Here is a 21,979-nt window from a genome sequence, read left to right on the forward strand (position 1 = left end):
AGGATTAGGGTCTTTACTCTTGGCTACATTTGAAGAAAAAAACACAATATTAATCCATACAGTCTGGAGACATGGATTCATGGCTTGGTCCGGTTAAATAAAAATAAAAAATAGTATGTACGGCTGTCGGGCCATTTATTTCATTCAAGAGTTATATAAACTTTTATATTGTACAGACACGCTCTGAACTAAACTAAACGATCAAATACAGTACAAGCGCTCACACCGCTTGTGTTGTAATTACTATTATTCAATTATTTCAGGGTCGGATCCTTTAGCTCAACTGTAATTTTCAACCTTGACAACAGACCATTGGAAAGGTGTTGGTACTTTGGAATGCAAATACAAGCTGATTCTGTGTATCCATTGACGAATCTTTCCCTTCCCCCATTTAAATGCAAATAGGCTGAAATCAGGAGTGGACGTCTGACAGACATTCAGACAAGATGTGAGAGCTGGCCACCTTGGAATAAAATTGTGGTCGGATAGATCTAAAGTTACTAACGTTAATATCACATTAACGTTAGCCATCTAATGGCTAGAAAGCTGAATACAGTGCGAAATACAAGAAGAAATATGTATCTATGTTTCCATGATTTCATTTAAATGTAAGATTACGAAAAACGATGACCAAAATCTCCACTGATTATCCATAAAAAATGCACCCATTCTCCGCCACCACTTTGATTCATCCTAAACCGTCCTCTGCCAGCTCTATTTGTCTATGGAGATGTTCACCTTCTTTGCAGGGCTATAACTTTTTAAATTGTATTGCTAAATTGACATTACTATGGCCCATTCAACATCGATTATCTATCGTTCAGGATGTAGGAACGTTTTACTTTTTCATTCACACATTCATACTAAAATACCGTCCAGAGTATAAATATGTTTTTATCGTTTTCTGCTGTATTTCATAGAACGTGAGTTATAGCCATAAATGCATATATTAGATTATCAAATGCCGTTTGACACGATCAACGTTATATTAAAAATGTCAATTGTACAAGGTCCTAAACGTCATGACTCATCATCTGCTGGTGACCGGAGGGGAGGGGGGGGGGTCGTTTATAATGCAATGACCGACGTTAAATGATTCATGTAGTATGGGTGATATATAGATCAGAACAGTTTGTATGGATAATAATAATCAAAAACGCTATAACTCACGGCAGCTTCCTCGTAGCGATGGGGGATGATACTGGAGCAAAAATATCGCTATTATGGGATGTTGATCTATGCGATCCATTTCCAGGTTGTATAATACTATATACGTCCAAATAATGTTGTTTATTGAGTTATGGCAACGGATCGATATCCAGTGTGTCAAGATGGAGTCCCGCGAGCGATAGCGAGTGGCTGGACAGAATAGCGTGCGGACCAAGCATTTCCGATCACTTCCGGTTTTGGCAACTCGCCGAAATATTGATCTCAATGACGTGGTAATCAGTCATTGGCAGACAACGCATGGCGGAGAATGACGTGTTAATCAGTCATTGGCGGGAGATGGGTTAATAAAAAAGACCACACCATTACTGTACCAATAACAGTAAAACAATCAACAGAAACTCATTAAATTACAAAATAATATAATATATATTATTATATAATATAATAATAATACCAATGTAACCAAGAGTTTCGAACCTGTGATCCCCAGGCACCCGCACCAACCAGTTGAGCTATTTTAGGGTCCGACCCTAAATACTCGATAGAATTGAATAATTGTAATTACAACACAAGCGGCGCGAACGCTTGTGAGGTATATTTAGAATATATATTTAGAGGAGCTATTCTAGGTGACCTGTCTTAAACGAAAAGGTCATCTTTTGGTTTGAGACATGAGAAATGTAGTTTCTCTCGTGAAAATGAAGTGAGACTGGATCTCACAAAGCCTGGCACAAAGATGTCAAAAAGCCTCTTTGTTTGAAAAGACAGCTGGCCCGATTAACATTCAAATCGTCCAGGTCCCAGCAGAGTCAATCCTCCTTGTGACAGTAAGGAGACATCTTGACTCCACTGGCTTAAACCATATGTTTTGTGACCCCTGACTGATGTTGTCTTGATCATGAATAGTTTTGTAAACAAAGGAGAAGACCTTTCTTTAGTTTTACAAGAAAACAGCTGGTCCTTTGATGTGGAGTTTTTAAGGATAAATATCGAGCATGTTTTTAATGTAGCCACTAGAAGGCAGTAACAAGCAGTAAAGTGGATAAAGGGACCAAACTTATTTTTTTATTTCTTTGTCATTGGTCTAAAAGTGTGAATGACCACTCCCTATTCTTATGGAGTGATGAATTATGGGAAAGAATGGGAGTGACATTATTTTGTATAAAACTGAGATAGAAATTCAGTGTGAAAATAACCCATCCCTGATGACACATGACAGAGGACGCGCTTTTGAATAAATAACCAGATGATGATGTGGTATAATATATAATGTTCTCATGTAAATATAGTCCCCTCCCCTATATCCCCTTACCTGTGCCCCCCCCTCTCTGTGAAATAAGACACTCCCCTCCCCTGTGTCCCCATTACCTGTACCCCCCCCCCCCCCCATCTGACCTATCAAATGGGACCACACCCCCTCCTGTTAACTATATAGATCTCCTCTTGAGATCTATCCAGGCTTCTTACCTGGGTAATTTCAGCTGATCACCTGGGGCGAGAGCCTCAGCCATTCTCTCTATGTATTCTATCTGTTTGGTTAATAAACCTTGTTATTATCCAAGCCTCGGTTGACTGAGACATTCTTCATCAGGATATCCACAAATATCCCACAATTGGCGTCTACGAACTTGTGACGGACTTTTTGCGTCCTCCCGGCGTGCTGTATCATTCAACTATACAGAGAAAAGTGAGTATAATAGGATGGTCGACCAAAAATGTATGGAAGGAATTAAAATCTTCCCGCTTTTCTCTGTGCCAGGTGAATATTACAGAATGTTGTCCAATATTGAGATCATGGCTGAGTAGAATAATGTGCATTAATATATCTGATCTGTATTGAGAATCGTTACCAGGGCGCGCGTGCACCTGGGTCCTTTATCAGGCGGTTCTGAGAGGATGGGTTATAGTGCTATTCCCAAAAGTTTAGGCACAAAGGTTGAGGTGCTATTCCTGGTCGAGTCGGAGCCGACCGAAAGCTAAGGCACACACAGGTTGTTGGATTGCTACCCCTAGTCTAGCTGATGCAGACTAAAAATATAGGCAACAAAATAGATACGTGAGCTTATTATGATGTGATATCCTTGGAAAACGCTACTCTGTTAAAAACGTTCTGTGATTCCTTTGCAAAGAGGCGGGAAGTTAGGACCGAGAAGCTGATGGAATCATAATTAGAAATTACCAGAGTAGCGTCATAATATTCATTGTTTCAACCTCAAACTAAGCCCACAATCTCATTCCTGAAAACAATGTATTTTGGATTAAATTAACCAATTGATCAATACAGATAGCGGGAAGATGATCACGCGATGTCCTAGTTAGTACATGATTACGCGATGTCCCGGGAGTACGTAAATGTACATTAAACGGGACATCAATCGCGGAAAGTACATTAAACAGGACGTTAGTCGCGGGTTAAGAGGCCGAGAGTATGATTAAAAGGTATATATAATCTAATATATCGCTGGTAAATTTCGAAGTCAGGTTCGGTCGTTATGATTTTAATAACGATGTGTAGTTATATATCAAGGGTATTAATGCCTTGTCGCAACAGATGTTGGCCGACTAAACGTAAAGCGATCCAATACAGTCAGATATACACACACGTTAACTTATATGTATTATCGTTTGTTTGTCTGTTTAAGTCTCGTTCGTATGTGCACAAGTATTATAGGACCCGTCGCGTTGCTTTATTGAGTCAAGAACCGGCTGCGGATAGCGCGACGAGCATTGAGAGACGAATTACCGTTATACAAAGAATAACATTGAAGTGCAGTTCACGGGAACAAACTAGGATAGTAATTTCCGGATTCCGCAGAACACCGGCCCACGGGAACGGCCATTTGGAGAAGTATAGTTTTATCGTTTCAGTTTGTTTACGTTTCACATATGCACAGGCGCGTTCATTCGGTAACAAAACGCTGGTATAGGAATTCCAGGCTATTGAGAGCTCGTTGGAAAAATACTGTATGAATTGCAAAGCGTTATTTCCGAGGCGAATGAGAACGCACGAACGTCGCATGGAGCGATGACGTCACGCTATGCGCGCCGTGAAGTGATTATTTTATATTAAACTATCCATAAGCGAACGTAAAGTGTAATGTACCCAAGGCCAAGGGTGCGTGAAATCCACGTGTAGTATATGTTTTATTTGTATATGTATGTGCGCGCTGCTATTGGAAAATGTTGAGTTGAGGTGGCGAGATGCGGGTTGCTGACGACACGTAACGGATCCAACCCAACACAACAGCTGTCCCCGGTGAGTATAAAAATCATAAATATAGATGCATTGATTGATTGAAAACTTTATTAACAGATTGCAGAATGGGTACAATACAGCACAGCTCAATACACAATTGTTAAGGGGATGCAGACCAGAGAGAGACTTTAGATTTGTTTACATCAGGGTCCCCCATTTTCAATACCAGATTTGTTTACATCAGGGTCCCCCATTTTCAATTTATCAGAACATATTATGACATACATGACAGACAGATAGTCAGTACTGCTACATCTGTACATTTATGACATACCAGATTTGCAAATTCAGTACTTTTTGTGATACAAAAGGAGTCAAGAAAAGGGAGTCATTTGACGTAGAAACTGTACATATACACAACTATCAGTTAAAGCAAATTACAACTATCTCAGATCACTTGAGTGTTTATGTGCTTTAATTTACACATTATAAGTCACATAAAGCTAATTACAATGTCTGTTTCAGAATTATAATACATCTGTGGGCGTACCGGTCATACTGACCATGGGAGCTAAACAAACACTTCCGGTTCCCAATATATGGCAGTACAGGAATTGTAGTCCACATAAACAGCGTTAGATTAGACTTTATAAGCTTTCAATGTTGAAAACTTGGAACACAAACAACATAGATCATGTTTAAAAGTAAGATGTTTAGGTTATATTCACTTGAGTTAATGTGTTTATCTAAAGAACCAATGAAAGATAACTAGCCCTTTCCATTGTAAGACATTTTAAACATGATTCAAAATGTGTGGGTCCACATTCATATGCTTGTGTACATATGCGATATGATTGATAAATGATAACACTATCATTACATCCAAGAACGGGATGGATGAGATCTAGCTAATGTTTGTTGAGCACACAGACAGTCAAAGAGGATTCACCCAGGTTTTAGAAAAGAGTGGAAAATTAACATGTGTTTGTATTTACAGATCTGGCTCTGAGGCGAGATGCAAAACAGTGAATGACTACACCCAAATTGTATCACAAAAGACAGAAAATCCAACAATTTGCATGTCAACCGAGAGACAGTGCAGAGCTGAGAGACAATCGATTGACCATTTGGAACAAATCTACATCCAAAACACCCACATGTAAATTTCTTCAGAGTGGGCACTTGGGAGACAAAGCAATGCAAATGCCTGCACTCGTGACCACAGACTTGATGAACTCACCTAGCGGTGGATGGCAACAGAGAACCACTTAATTAACATGAATTAGACACCGGTGATGAATTTGCAGTTATGAAAATCTACCTAACTCCCATACTAACAATAACTAACCAGTCGTTTTCATCATCTCTTTTCAAAAGACACATGAATTAGAGAAGTGCCCGAGATGAAAGATTAATGATGAAAACAACTACTTACAATCCCCTCCTTCTATTCTCTGTTCATAACCAATAACATGCATGACTTTCCTTAGACTATTCTTTTAACAACTAATACTCTCCATGATTGCAAAATTATCAACCACCAAAATTGCAGCACAATTATCTAAATGTACAAGATATCAACAACATTGATCATTTAGCTGACACTTTTATCCAAAGCGACTCACAGGTTCTGTACGGCAGGACATCAGGCAAGGCACACCTCTATCAGCTGAGTAACAATGGTCATCAAAGTGTTGAGTGCTACAGTGTAGATTAGTTTATTAGGACAAATGCATGACAGTAAGGTTAGTTAAAACGTAGATGACAAAACAAATGATTGTTTTTCATGCAAAAATTAACTGGCTACCTAGATTTTATGTTTTTTCCCCATGCTATGCTATGATGAGCCATACTGAGATGTAAAAAACGCCAGAGAAGTCGTGGCGAGGTAAGTATCCTGAGGCACACCCAACGCATCCTGAGGTAAGATCAACTTCAATTTAACACCACAGACTATTTTATCTGATTCAAGACTTTGGCCATTCATTTACAAATTTTATTTAAAGCCTAATGCTGTAAGATCTAGTTAGACACAAGATCTGATAAAATTGTAGTGAATGTGACCTTCTTGACGTAAGTTATCACTGCTAATGCAATTGGTTTGCATTTCCTATTGTCAATTAAGTGATTTTATTTACTATGAATTGAATTAATCCCAAAATGATTTTCCACTTTAGCAGAAAGGCGTTGAATCATTTATGTGAGGAGTTTTCTAAGGCAGTGTTTATCACCCTCAGATCACGAATTGGTGAGAGGACAGGACGAGTGAGACGACGCGCGACCTGAACCACGAAGCTGCGGACACAACCAATGACGATTCGGACAATAAGAAGAGATCTAAAGACGATAAAGGGCGAGAATGTCTCCTTCACTATCGCAGCAAGCGGGCAGCCAGAGAGACTGTATAGGATTACTAATGCTTTCACCAGCCAAGAAATAGGCCTGTCGCAGTACACCTACCCCATCGCCAAGCTGATGGATAAATATGTGCACCTGCGTCAACTACCTATCCCGCTCATAGACGGTGCCACCCCGACCCTGCTGATAGGCTCCGACCATGCAGACCTCATAGTCCCGATAGACCGGGTCCACACAGGGCCCAGAGGCTGTCCTGCAGCAGTCGAGACCCGCCTAGGATGGACATTACAAGGCCCCCTCGCTAAGTCTCTTAACCGAACAGCAGCCACTAGCTGCCTCCACTCCAGAGTGACAGAAGAAGACACCACCCTCCTACAGCATGTCGAGAGGCTATGGACACTAGAGACAATGCCCTTTAAGAACGAAAAGAAAGACATTCGTTCCAAGGAAGACATTTACGCCATAGCACTCCTCGAGCAAGGGACAAAGAGAGTCAAAGTCAACGGAGTGATGAGATACGCAACTCCACTCTTGAGGCGAGAAGGTATGCCCACCTTCCACGCCCCAAAAGAAGCGACGGAGCGGTATCTATTGAACACAGAGCGGCGCCTAGCCAGAGACCCCGCTCAAGAGACTGTGTACCGCGCTGAGATTAACAAGCTAATCACAGCGGGACACATAAAGAAAATTGACAACCAGAGGCGACGACAACAACCGTGGGAGAACCATCCAACCCAGCCCACAGACATCCCCAAGAAAGTGGAGCAGAGGACCACGAAGGAGACTGACCAAGGAGACACTGACGAAGAGGAGATCAACCTTTGACGGCCTCCACCCCGGCACTGCAGACCAAACCCATCACCTGCAGATGGGAACCAGAGCCCCGACCATCAAGGTGGATTCCCATGACAAGATTGTCATCCGTGTGAGAGAGAGCATCCTACTGACTAGCCACTACACCGGCGGGCCCTCGCCCTCCATCAAGTGGTGCCGCAATGACGAGGAGAGGACAGCGAAACCAGCACAACACATTCAAAAACGCCCTGACCACCATGTCTCTGGGCCTGATGGGAGCCAAGCGTGAGCACAGTGGCGGATGTGTGGTGGTGGTGGAGAACAACATAGGCTGCAGGAAAAGACCACTATAGTTGACTGCTACCGGTGACCCTTGACAAGGTACACAGGGAGCGGACGGCGACCTCCTGTAGGCCCCCTCTGAATGAACGACGACCAGTGAATATTCCCGACTGCATCGTCAAGAAGAGACACATAGCAAATGAGACTGTCTTACTGCCACACGACAGGCTCACATAAACATCAACTGAATGTACGATACGTTCAACACACAGCAGGTCACACAGAAGGACACATCCCCGACCGAGAACAGATGATCAACACTTCACAGCAACTGTCAGATTCACAAACAAGAACTGTAATTTTATAATGACAATGAGAAATGATCACAGAGTCACATTGCAAAATGGTATTGTTAAACAGGGCAGAACCAGTTGGATTGTTCCAAGACACCAAGTTTGTTTTGACCACAGAACAATGCATAACGATTATCATAATCACCTTTTATATTAACCACTAGGTTAACGGTTTTCAATTTTATTTTGACACATTAGCCACTAAGGTAATGTCTATTGTATATATTTATTTAATTTTTATGTGTTACTGTTTGGCCCTGCCACACGACCGACAGAGAACACCTTGTCAACAACGACGCAACATCATTCAGATTAATACCTTCACAAGCAGGAAACTTTTCACACAATTGTATGTATCTGCAAAACGATGAACTAGGGATGTGATGAAAAGAAATCAATGAGAAAGCATTAACAATGGTTAGTAATAATGAGCTAAAATGTATTGCTGAAGGAAGAAGTGACCACATGATCACATTACATCACATTAGAATTACTTAGGTTACAAAATTGTATTGTCAGACAAGAAAGAATCAGTTGTTTTATTCTCTCATAGAAGAGGACATGTAACGTTGTTTTGCACCTGTATGGTGAACCATTGATAGTATATGCACTAGAATTACATACAGAAGCGATGCATAAGACGTTTTATCTCCTCATTTATAGAGAAGAAATGGAGAAAATTGCCTGATTCTAAGTAAAGACCAACAAAGCTGAGGCAATCACAGATGAAAGTGACACTCAAACTCAGATTAAATACAACTGGATCCTAAGTAATTTCATCAAGAATCATCACAAAATGTGCAAAAATATATATATATATTTGTGAACAGTTTCCCATAAGCAATCATGTTAGTTTTATTAACCACCAGGTTAACGGTTGTTAAAATGTTTTTGTACACATTAGCCTTATGTGTAAATCCGATTCCTAATAATTATGAACACAATTTTGTTTTTTCACCCTGTGCATTCTGACCACACAGACAGTGCATGTATTTAATTGGTTTATTACGATGCCTGTATGCACAACGATCACATTAGCTCCCCAGAGTCACGACATGAACGACTGAAGGTATGCCAAGATATTTGCACAGCGATAGCTTCTAATGATTATGTTAATTGTTGTTTGATATCAGAGATGAGGACCACTCATTGATATAGGTATTTTGAGCGATTAATAAAAGAAAAGGGTGATATCTATTCCCACATCTCTGATATCAAAATAACACAGACCGCAGTCCAGTCGATCATGTCATGAATCATGTATGTAAATAATTCTATTAATCATGTATGTAAATAATTCTATTTTAAACTATTATCCCCACTCACTTTTACATTCTTCATCAGGATATCCACAAATATCCCACAATGAAAAGCCAGCTCGTTTGAACTTCTTGATATCCAGCAATCTCCAGTCTATTTCTGGTGGTACTTATGAAATTATCTCTCTCCATAAATGGAACGTCACTTGTACTGTATTTTATCGTTTTAGTTTAGTTCAGAGCGTGTCTGTACAATATATAAACAGACAAATTAATTCAATGAAGTCAACCGCGACAGCCGCCTGTGCAATAATCACCAGCTTTAACCACAAATATACTGTACGTGAAGCTTTAACGACGGGCCGTCGGATGGATGGAGATAGTATACATGATGCGACACGCAGACACACACACACAGCAATGCTCTATTAAAATATACTGTACGTGAACGCTTTAGTTTAGTTCAGAGCGTGTCTGTACAATATACAAAGTTTATATACCTCTTGAGTAACAGACAAATTCATTCAATGAAGTAAATGGCCCGACAGCCATCTGTGCAATAATCACCAGCTTTAACCACAAATATACTGTACGATGAGCCATATCGGATGGATGGATGGATATAATTCCAACTTGACTTTGCGCCTCCTGGCGGCACATAACAGAACAGCAACCATGTTACCAAATTAATTCCAGCCACAGCGCCGACACAGAGTCCTGAGAGCTGCATCTGTACCACACTACAGAAGGTTAACCCTATCACTACCACACTACAGAAGGTTAACCCTATCACTACCACACTACAGAAGGTTAACCTTTAGGGCGGCTGGGTGGCGCAGCGGTCTAAGCGCTTGTCACCAACGCGCGAGACACCGGTATCGAATCCGGCTGTCAGCGTTGCCACCGGCTTGGGCCGGCCGTCATACTGACTCAATTGGCAGAGTCAGCGGGAGGGGAGTCGATGGGTGGTAATCTGGTCGTTGTAAACAGCGACTCCTACAGGTCGGTCAGGGCGCCTGCACAGCAAGGACAGGAGATGTCGAGGGTAGTGTGAGCCTCCCACACGTTACACCTTGCCAAATGAGAGTCCGCGCTGGCAGGTGAAAAGAAGTGGCTGGCTGACTCTGCATGTATCGGAGGGGACATGCGATAGATTCGTCAACCCTCCCTATGACCGACCAGTGGGGGGCACATGCGAGCAACGATCAAGACAGGGGAGGGGGGAATTGGCACGACTAAATTGGGATGGGAGAAAAACAGAAAAAATAAGGAGAAAAAGTGGATAAAAAAAGGTTAACCTTTCACTGCCACACGACAAAGGGTTGACCCTTTCACTACCACACTACAGAGGGTTAACCCTATCACTACCACACTACAGAAGGTTAACCTTTCACTGCCACACGACAAAGGGTTAACCCTTTCACTGCCATGCGACAAAGGGTTAACCTTTTCACTGCCACACGACAACGGGTTAACCCTTTCACAACCACACGACAGAAGGTTAAGAGGATGTAAATCAAAGATCGTGTGGCACCGTGGTTCTCTCAGGAGCTGTCGACTCTGCTCAATGACAGGAGCTTAGCCTGGTCTCTCAGGAGAGCCTCCACATTGGCTTTCTGTTAGACGGCTCCCAAATAGATGCACTGCAGCTGTGAGAAAATCGGACTACTACTTGGATTGAATCTAAATTTAAATGACATTTAAATGTGACTTAAATGTAAGTACTTATTCAAACCCTGCTACGTTTTGTTAGTGCAGTGGATTTAAATAGAAACAAAACCTCCAATTCTCTGCCTCCACATATTAAAGTTGATGACTTATATTGTATCAGAATGAAATTAGCCATGCCTGTAATAGGCACTTCACAGAGGCAGATACTTTATTCAATAGGGATGGCGCAGGGTCCCCTTCTGTTGATGTTGTTTCTGATTATATGAGCCCTGTGGATCATTTCTCTTTTTTGCCCTTTTCACACAGTGAAGTACTTGGTGCTTTGCACTGGAGAGGACAATTTTGAATTATTTTATTAAATGTATTATAAAATTGGCCGCTCCACTTATTACATAACTAGTATTGTAATTATGTAATTCTAATTATTGTATATTTAAACTAGCCATCGCTTCGGGTAGATTTCTTCTAGTATGGAAATCTGCCTGAGTGATTCCTTTACACAAAGGAGGCTTAGATAACCATCGTCCTATTTCCAAGTTACCGAGCTTGGCAACATTTCTGGAGACCATGGCAAATAAGAAACTTATTTCAAATAACTCAATGCTAAGCCCACGCCAATCAGGTTTTAGAGCCAATCACAGCACAATATCAGCAGTCACATTGGTTACAAATTATATAATTCCAGCGGTAGATAAGAGGAAACACTGTGCTGCCCTCTTCATAGACTTCAGTCAATCACCCTCAGTCAGTTTGATGTACAGTCAATACATTAAAATATGATCCAGTATTGGCTTGGATAGAGGTACTTGGAATTGGCTTCAGGAATTATTGTCCATAACCAAAGGTGTGCCCCAGGGCTCAGTTTTGGGTCCTGTTCTTTTTACCATTTATATTAGTGATATTGATATGAATGCCATGCCCATTTATATGTAGACAATACAATACAATAGGGATGAGGAAGGGACTTGATATTCACGGGTGTTTACATTTTTATTTTGTTTTCTATTTTATTTTATTTTATACATATATAGTTTTTGTTTTTTTGTTTTGCATATATATATATATATTTTTTTTTTATATGTTTAAAATAGTACACTCATTTGAGTAGTGGAAAAGGGGTAGGATTAAATAAGTGTATACTTCTTCCTACTACTTTTCGAACATGCAGATTGAGTTGTTTTGCTTTTTGTTATTGTTTGTTGTATTCATTGCATGTTCGAAATAAAGACTTCAAATCAAATCAAATCGCTGACACTGTTCAATTGGCCACTGAGAACCTGTCGTTTTCTTGTAATGCTCTCCAGGAAGCTTTTATTAATCTTAACATAGTCCTTAATGCTAGTAAGACTACATGTATTCAGTTTTCTAGAGCTAGACATTTTATTTATGACCAACTGCATCTACTGTTAATGGCTCTTGCATTGCCAGAGTCACTGAGTAGAAATATATTGGCCTATGGCTTGATGAGAAGTTTTCATTTAAGTTTCATGTGGACAACCTTGCCTCTACGCTGAGACAGAAAGTGGGCTTCTTGTACAGAAACAGAACAAGCTTTCCTGTGATTCATAGGAGGAGGATCGTTGTCAGTTTTAGACTGTGGTGATGTCATTGATTTATAGGCAGCTGCTGCTGCTTCAACCCTCAAACCTCTGGACTCTATCACACTGCCCTCAGATTTATCACTGGGGACGGATAGAATACTCACTATTGTATCCTTTATGATAAGATAGTTGGCCTTTTCTTTCTCACGGGAGCAACAATCATTGGTACTGTATTTGTTTATTCTTTATTTTATTAAAGCTCTTAGTGGTAAGCTACCTCCTATATATATATTAATGTTGTTAGAATGGAATTTTGGAATCTATTTGACTGGATCTAGTAGCGCCTGTCTGGTTATTAGGGTCCCACAAGGATGAGCTCTGAACTTGGAAGATCAACCTTTTCAACACTTGGAGGAAAATGACCTCCAACTCACTCTAAAGTTGGAGGTTCTTTCAACATTTGCAGAATTTAAGAGGATGACTTCCGATCACAGTGTGTCAACTTGTGACTGTTTCATTTTCATTCTGTTACCTGACTGTTTATTTTTTTGTTTATTTATTTGTCTTTTCTGTTGATTGTATACAATTTGATGGTTATGTATCACTGGTAATTCATGACCATTTATTAGTCATTCATGACCATGTATTAAACGTGTACCGCTCCCCCTCCACAGTGAGCGAGGCGGAGAGTGCGCTGAAGGTGGCGGAGTGGCAGCAGACCTACTACGCCTCAGACTCCGGTATCCAATCAGGAGCCACCACCGTCCACGACGACGAGAGCAGCACCGAGTACAGCAGCAAGAAGTACACGCTGACCGCGGCCACCGCAAGCAGTATCAGTGCTGCCGCTGCTGAGGGCCTGGGAGAGACCGCTGCAGGAGCAGAGAGTCCTACAGGTTGGTGCTATAGAGTATAGACAACGTTCAGCCACTAGGTGTCGCACTAGAGCATCAGCGTGTCATTCATCCAATCAGGTGCATTCCACATGGGGGAATGGGAAGTATAGATGGGACGCATGCACGCAACATATGTAAACAACGTTCATTTTAGAATGGCTGACATTTTCTAAATGATAAATTCATTAATCAATCATTCAAATAAAAGATTGGGGGGGGGGGGCAATACTTTTATTCTGCACCTTTCTATAAGCTCTGTGGATAATTTTTTTAAGTCAAATATAGAATATTATATTATAAATATATGTTGAGAAAGCTCATAACTTAAAAGATAAAGCCGGTGTCATATATATTCCATATCCTACAAAAAGATCAAAACCTACAATGCACTTTTTCTAACTACAAGTATGGTCCATCCAGTCAATACCAGATTATAGTTTGTATCCAGAAGTCATATAATTCCAAACTCCAAAACCTAGTAAAACAAGTCTCAGAGTCTTACTATTTGCTTTGGTCTAGTATAATTCATGATTGCGTTGTACTTTTTTCTGGAACTGCGATATGAACTGACATCGATTGCTTCAAAAGTAGTTCCGGTTCAGGCAGACTCGAAGCAAGTTTCAAGTTTCAAGTTTCTTTAATAGTTGTCATACAGAAGTACAGAATACTTTCATACAAAATGCTTCTTACTGTTACGCTCCAGAGACTGTGCTAGACAAGATAGTATCAAATAACATAGTATAGCATGTAATTTAGAAGAAGAAAATGAGGTCACAGTGTTCGGTATAGACATATGTACAATGTTCTGAGTTACCATATAATATACAATACTATGCAGTGTACTAATGTACAGTACTATATAGTGCAAAGCAGAAATGGGATGAGGTACAATTTAGGTACAATTTACAGTAAGGTGTACGGGTTGTAGTGCAATCCTTCATCAATAAATATAAAGTGTGGGGAGTGGGTGCTACAGTGTGTTTGTTTAAAGTGGGTGTGTGCTATAAAGTGTGTGGAGTGGGTGCTACAGTGTGTTTGTTTAAAGTGAGTGTGTGCGTGTGGATGTGTGTGCTATATGCGTTTGGTGGTTGTTGTTGTGTAGTGTTCATTGTTCGTTTAGCAGCCTGATGGCCTGGGGATAGAAGCTTCTTCTGAGTCTTTCTGTGCTCGCCTTGAGACTCCGGTATTGCTTGCCTGACCGCAGCAGTTCAAAGAGGCAGTTGTTCGGGTGACTGGAGTCTTTAATGATTCTCTTAGCCTTGCCCTTGCAACGCTTGTTGTAAATGTCTTGGAGAGTGCGAAGCCCACCTCCAATTGTGCGTAGAGAAGCGGGTTTGTGACCGGAAGGTCGCTGGTTCGATCCCCCGGGCCGGCAGGAAAAAATCTGGGCTGGGGAAGTGAATTAATCACTCTCTCCCATACCCTTAACACCAACCGCTGAAGTGCCCTTGAGCAAGGCACTTAACCCCCAACTGCTCCAGTGGAGTTGCTCAGTGGCCAACGGTGGCAGACTGTGGTTGTACTGGGCAGCTCCCAGGTGTGAATGGAACTGTGTGAATGTGAAGCAGAGCGTTCCTGAAAAAGAGCATCCGTGCTCAGCGAACCTACCCTGGGTAAATAAAGGTTAATAAAAAATAATAATAAAATAATGTCACAAGATGAGAAAGACATCAAGAGACAGAAAATCCCCTACTTCACATCCACCTCCATTCGGTACCTGGTGTGTGTCTGTGTCGGATAGGTTGCATTATCCTTCAGCTACTCATAGGACTGCTTTCACTTTGAAACTCACATCAAATAACCGTCTGACAGACCTCCTCGCCGGTCTGCAGCTGCCTGTTTAATCCGTCACTGTGACTCTGTGTCCAATTCGTTCAGATAAATGGCGTCGCTGTTGCTGTATGCAAAGGGTACCTGTGGTGAGAGATTGTGTTTGGACCAAAGCGCACACTGTGGCAGGAGTGCTGTCGTTCCAACTGTTGGCTGAAAACTGTGATTCGCTACATGTTGTTATCGATAAAGGCCTTGTTTGTGTCGTTGTCTTTCTGCCAACATGGCTGACTTAAACCATTGGTAACCACTTTAACCCTTTCACTACCACACTACAGAAGGTTAACCTTTCACTACCACTACAAAAGGTTAACCCTTCACTACCACACTACAGAAGGTTAACCCTTCACTACCACACTACAGAAGGTTGAATGAATGAATGAATGAATGAATGAATGAATGAATGAATGAATGAATGAATGAATGAATGAATGAATGAATGAATGAATGAATGAAAACTTTATTTAACAGATTGCAGAATGGGTACAATACAGTACGGCTCAATACATACAATTGTTAAGGGGATGCAGACCTGAGAAAGACGTTTGTCTTGTTTCCATCAGGGTCCCCCATTTTCAATTCATATAGACATTTATGACATACACAACATACATGACATTTATGGCATAGGGACATATAGGTATTTAGTACTGATACATTTGTGACATAGGCGGTATTCAAATATACAGTACTGTTACCCCTAGATCCTGACAGAGTATATACATATGATGGGGAGGGGACTGTACATTAGGAGGGGGTGGGTGGGTGGGAGGGAAGGTTAACCCTTCACTACCACACTACAGAAGGTTAACATTTCACTACCACATTACAGAAGGTTAACCTTTCACTACCACACTACAGAAGGTTAACCTTTCACTGCCACACTACAGAAGGTTAACCTTTCACTACCACACTACAGAAGGTTAACCTTTCACTACCACACTACAGAACGTTAACCTTTCACTACCACACTATAGAAGGTTAACCTTTCACTGCCACACTACAGAAGGTTAACCTTTCACTACCACACTATAGCAGGTTCTGTATCGTTAGTGGCTTAGCTTGGCTTCGCCTTCTGCACTATCTCGCGTACGTGCACGCGTACTGAATAAACCACAAATGTACCTCTAATACCAGTATTAGTCTGACCACACCCCTCATCAGCTTACCTTCATAAGCAGGTGTGTGGTCACCTGCTCTCCTCCTTCTCGCTTTCACCACAAGGAAGAGGTGCCTCGGTAGATCCCCACACTTGACACCATGATGGAAGAAATTGGATTAGGAACAGCTTGGGAAACAAGGATACGTTGACATCATATCTTTATTTTCTCTCTCACTATTTTCGAGAAAATACGGCGATATTGTCTTCGTACTGGAGTGTCTAGAAGATGATGATCATTCTACAAACCCTCCACCGGTTTTCGTATTGGGAGCACGCCGCTGCATGCTTCTCAACTGCAGTTCCTTGCTGTGTTTGTTGGGGTGAAACCTGTCAGGCCACAGCTGAACTGTCGGACATGCCGCTGTTGTGAGGAGCGGTGCGTTCCAGGTTGGGTGAGTAGTGTTTGCTGGCGGGCTCCACTTGTCTGTTAGTGCTATGGGGGCTACTAGACAAAGTTTATGGAAACCGGCCCCAGGCTAGGGTCCTTTGTTTAGCCGTCTAGGCGACAGAAGGCCTTGGTCTGGCGACCATTATAGTTTTAACTAGTGGGCCGCGACCATTGACACTGGTGATCCCTGTGTGTTCTGGACGAGTGGATTCTCTCTGTCACCGTGTTAAGACCCCATCTTTCATATCCAAATGAGAGTATTCCTTCACGAGGGGATATGTGCATGTAATGTGCGATAGCGGCAGATTCATGTTCAAAGTCAGCTATACAGGCCAGTTGGTACTGTGCTGATTCCGCCGGACGTGTTATTGTCACCGTTGTGAAGCGGTGTTGACGTCTTGTTTTCTCTTTTCTCTTAAAAAGTGAGGAGGGTTCAGAACGGCGGCCTGTCTGGGTGAGTGTTATGTCATTGTTTACATGTTCATAGCTTACGGTTAGCCGGTCGGTGGCCTGGCGCGGGGTAGCTTAGGCTTCTCGCGCGCCGCCGGGAGCTCGCTCCTGATCGCGTGCGTCGTAGATCGGCGTCTCGCGAGCGGAAGCGATAGCACCAGAACGGTTGGAGCAGCCGTTAGCTTGATGCTATTCTGTTGAACGTGCTTTGATTTTTAACATGTTTTACACTCTTGACCACGACGTCATCTTTGACAGGGGATGTTCGTCAACCCTGCCTGAGCCTAGACGGGGATTGCGTCAACAAAGAGGGCTGTGTTCTACGGTGGCTTATGACTGCACTTCGCTGATCTGCGTTCCGGGCAGGTACGGGGTTGGCCAGACCCTCATAACACGTCTTCTGGTTTTACCTTGCTAAATGTATTGTGAATGACGGTGTTTTTTTCCCAAAACGTGTGTTGTTGCAATGCATTTGAGATACGTTGCGGGTTGTGTGTGAGCTGTTTTTGTCACTGGCAGTAGCTTCTCCGTGCAGGTCGTGATGTATTGATCTGGTTGTTGTGTGAGAAACATCATGGTGTTTATGTGTACCGTGTACTCACTACTAAGGCAACTAACCTATGAAGCTATGCTTGGTGACGAGTGAGTAAAAGAATGTTCTTTCTCAGACTGTAATGACAATGGACAGTGAGTTCACACATTAACAGGTTTTCCTGTTTTAACTGGCCGTGTTGAGGGTAAAATAGGAGGATTGTGTTTTTCCCCCCCCGGTTCCCTGGGGACTTTATCACCTCCTATCAGACATGTTGTGCATTAATTGTGTCTTTTGTGTGGTAGGGATACGATGTAACTCTCAGCTTGATTGCTGAGGTTGTGCTAAATCTGCTGGAGAAACTTATTTCCTAAAGGGAAATTGGTTTGGTTGCTGTCGTGTGCTTAGCAAGGCCTGTGGTCGATACTAATCAAGAATGATGTATTCTCTCATTGTGATGATGATGGGTTGTGTGTGTCATGTGACCTACAACTGGGTTGTACTGGCCACAGAAGCACATGTGTATGTTGGACCGGGGTTCTTAGAGCCCTCTCTATTCTGTGTTTTTCCTTAGTAAAAATCAGATAGCAGGTTAGCTCGTGCGCTGTGTGGAGCTGTGAAACGCTTCATAGAGCTGACTATGACTGTGTCATATTCTCTTTTTGTCGTTACGTCGTATCATGGGTGTGGGGTCGTAAAGGGGTGAACTGGTAACCTTTCCTCTCCCCATTGTTCTGTCGGTCAGGGGTACACCCCCTGTCCTTCAAGGTTCCCGTCACGTGGCGGTTCGGCACGTTACGGGGGGGGGGGGGGGGGGGGGGAGGGAGTTCCTGGTCCCACGGCCTGGTATATTGGGCGTGTGCACCGCAGGAATTCCCCCGCCATAGAGTACGTCACCGTGCGCGTCTCTGTTGGTAGGACTTCCGTGTGCTGTTCAGGTCCATGTGATGGATCTGTTTTCAGGGGGGGTGGTCAGGGCTCCTCCTCACCAAGCGCCTACTCAGGCCTTCTGTGAGTTCGGACTCCTTCTTCCATGTGATCCATGTGAGGAAGCCTCCATCAGAGTACAGAGCCTTCCTCCTCAGATTGTCAAAGTGAGTGGACCCTCTAGAAGGGTCCTTTTCTATTGTATGTATATTCGATTCAATTCGTTTATTGAGTGTGTATGGGTTCGGTGCCTCTTCCCCGGAGGCCCTAAAACCAGTTTTTTACATGGCTCAAGGTGCAATATATTCTTTTCAATCTGTACAGCTCGCGTGGGAAGTCTCTCTGGGGATCCCCGTCTCTTTCCTATGGGAGGGTGGTGGGATGTAAAAATGTGAACATTTTTTACCCCGGCTGTGTAGACTGGGATACATACTGTTGATGCTTCCTTCTTTCTATTCCAGAAGTGTTGGAGTTAGGGAGTGTCACACCCCTCTTGTCGTTCCCCTGGGCGCCTTGGGGATTCAATGGCAGGTCTAAATAGCCTGTTCATTGATGGGGGTGTGTCCCGACGCACGTATAGTGCTAGCTCGCTGTAAACAGGCGATTGACTGGCACGCCTTAGTTGCTTGTGGTTGAAACAGCGTTTTTATAAAGCAACTGAGATGGGGGTTTTTCCTCTTCCGGCGACCACATCCCATGACCTGGGTGGGTTGTCGACGGATCCTCGTTCATGTCTGGGGGATGATGACGGGATGGATCTGAACATATGTAGTGGGGTCTCACGCCCTTGGGGTGGGCCACCAGGCGCGGTTCGTCCCGACGTCTGGGTGGCGCCTTCTTTTCATGTTAAGATCAACACGCATATCTGCCCTTTTCCTGGGGCATGTCGGCGTGGTTAGGGCACGGGACTGGTTCTGGTCACGCTGGTCCAGATCAGTTGAACCCGTTGTCCGCCGGGGATGCAGATCTGCTGTTCTGGTACCCTGAGGGACTTGGGCTTTTTTCAGGGGGAAAAATGCCAGGTCGGTCTGGGTGTCACAGGGTTAAGCGCTATGGAGACCCTGGTTGGGTATGTTTTTACTCAGCACTGTCGTCATGGCTTACAGCCATGCCATTCTGTACGCGCTCGATCTCGTCGGATCTCGGCCGCTACACAGGTTGGTCCTGGTTAGTACTTGGTTGGGAGACCGCCGGGGAATACCAGGTACGGTGTGCTTAGGGGCTGGTTCTCCATTGTTTTTCGCTCCTCTCTCACGCATGGCGAAGAGGGGCCTGTGGGGGTGGTTTTTTGACCTCCTCTGGTGACCCTGTGCTTCCCGTACCGCCAGGCCCGGTCCGAAGTGATGTTTGCGACCCGTAGGCCTGGGTTAACCCTTTTTGGAAACTGAAACACTTGTACTGCGGTATAGCCGGTGTATACCCGCAGGTGTGTTTTGGAGTTTTTTCTTGAGGGGTTATAGGAACAACCACCGCATTGGGTAACACCGAGGTGGTTGGTTCCCTGGTGTGTTGGAGCAGTGTCAACTCCCGGGTTCACCGGTTGAGGGTGCCCCTGCACGTTCATGACGTCTGCCAATCGTGTCAGCCTTCTCTGCCTCGACCCCTCTGGGTGGGGGTTGTTAAATGGAGGCTTGGTCATGCAACACCGCCAGCTTACGCTCCTTCCGCCGGGGCGGCTGTGTTCAGCTGTCCCCTCTGGCGCCTGTCTCGTCCGCAGTCTCCAGGCTAGGGTTAACAGCCTGTTGCCTGGTTTTTCCCCGGTGCGCTGCCTGCTTCCGTTGGTTAACCTTTTTTGTGTGCTTACGGCCATGCTGACTGCCTATTCTGCAGGGTCAGTGTGCCAGGCGGTGTACTATTGGGGGGACGGGGCCCGCTCGGCTTACTGGCCTGGTTGGTTCCGCCTGGGAATACCAGGTGCAGTAACTGAGGGGCCTTTGTCCGAATACGCTGGCGATGTGGGGGGCGGGGCACTACGTGCCCACCTGGTGGGGTCTTGATGCTGGCATCATGGACTTCTCCGGGCCCCCATTCCAGGGAGTCCAGTCCTTTTGGTGGGTCTGGGTCTTCCTTCGTGCTCCGCTGCTACGGCCTTGCCACGGGGTTGGGTTTGCCCTTGACCCCGTGATTCTGGGGGCAGTAACGAGGTTGTTCCTCCGTTCGTTCCCGGGTGGCATGCGGGTTGTGCGTGTGTGTAGTCGTGGGTCAAGCCACGGTCTGCTCACCCTGTGCGTTGAGTTGCTTGAGTGCCTCTTCGCACGGTCGGGTCCGTCGCCCTCCCGTGACGTCCCTAATAGGGGGGCTACCCTCCATTAGGGGGGGTCGGGGGGGCTCGGCCCTCCCTGTTCTGATGGTTTTGGGGGGCTGTCAGCGGGGTGTATTTGTCAGCCAAGTGGCTCCGCTTGGCCTCCCTTGTGCAGAAGGCGAAGCCAAGCTAAGCCACTAACGATACAGAACGTTAGGTTATGACTATAACCAAGTTCTGTTAGTTAGGGGCGATGCTTGGCTTCGGACGGCCGCTGCAGCCCTTGACCTCACCTTGTGGTGAAAGCTTGGGAAGGAGGAGAGCAGGTGACCACACACCTGCTTATGAAGGTAAGCTGATGAGGGGTGTGGTCAGACTAATACTGGTATTAGAGGTACATTTGTGGTTTATTCAGTACGCGTGCACGTACGCGAGATAGTGCAGAAGGCGAAGCCAAGCATCGCCCCTAACTAACAGAACTTGGTTATAGTCATAACCTAACGTTAACCTTTCACTACCACACTACAGAAGGTTAACCTTTCACTACCACACTACAGAAGGTTAACCTTTCACTACCACACTACAGAAGGTTAACCATTCACTACCACACTACAGAAGGTTAACCTTTCACTACCACACTACAGAAGGTTAACCTTTCACTACCACACTACAGAAGGTTAACCTTTCACTACCACACTACAGAAGGTTAACCTTTCACTACCACACTACAGAAGGTTAACCTTTCACTACCACACTACAGAAGGTTAACCTTTCACTGCACACTACAGAAGGTTAACCCTTTCACTACCACACTACAGAAGGTTAACCCTTTCACTACCACACTACAGAAGGTTAACCTTTCACTACCACACTACAGAAGGTTAACGCTTTCACTACCACACTACAGAAGGTTAACCTTTCACTACC

General features: G+C 43.8%; 1 protein-coding gene across 2 annotated transcripts in view; it reads left to right on the forward strand.

Moving 5' to 3' along the window:
- Positions 1-21,979, forward strand: part of LOC311240062 (junction plakoglobin-like) — a 397,693-nt gene that overhangs the window by 239,291 nt on the left and 136,423 nt on the right. For both annotated transcript variants that reach the window (XM_084328573.1, XM_084328574.1), the window contains exon 3: positions 13,300-13,521. In XM_084328573.1, coding sequence (XP_084184699.1) covers positions 13,300-13,521 — 222 coding nt within the window. The remainder of the gene's footprint in view (positions 1-13,299; positions 13,522-21,979) is intronic.

This window comes from Notolepis coatsorum, assembly GCF_963971535.1.
Source record: "Notolepis coatsorum genome assembly, chromosome: 14".
Classification (NCBI taxonomy): domain Eukaryota; kingdom Metazoa; phylum Chordata; class Actinopteri; order Aulopiformes; family Paralepididae; genus Notolepis; species Notolepis coatsorum.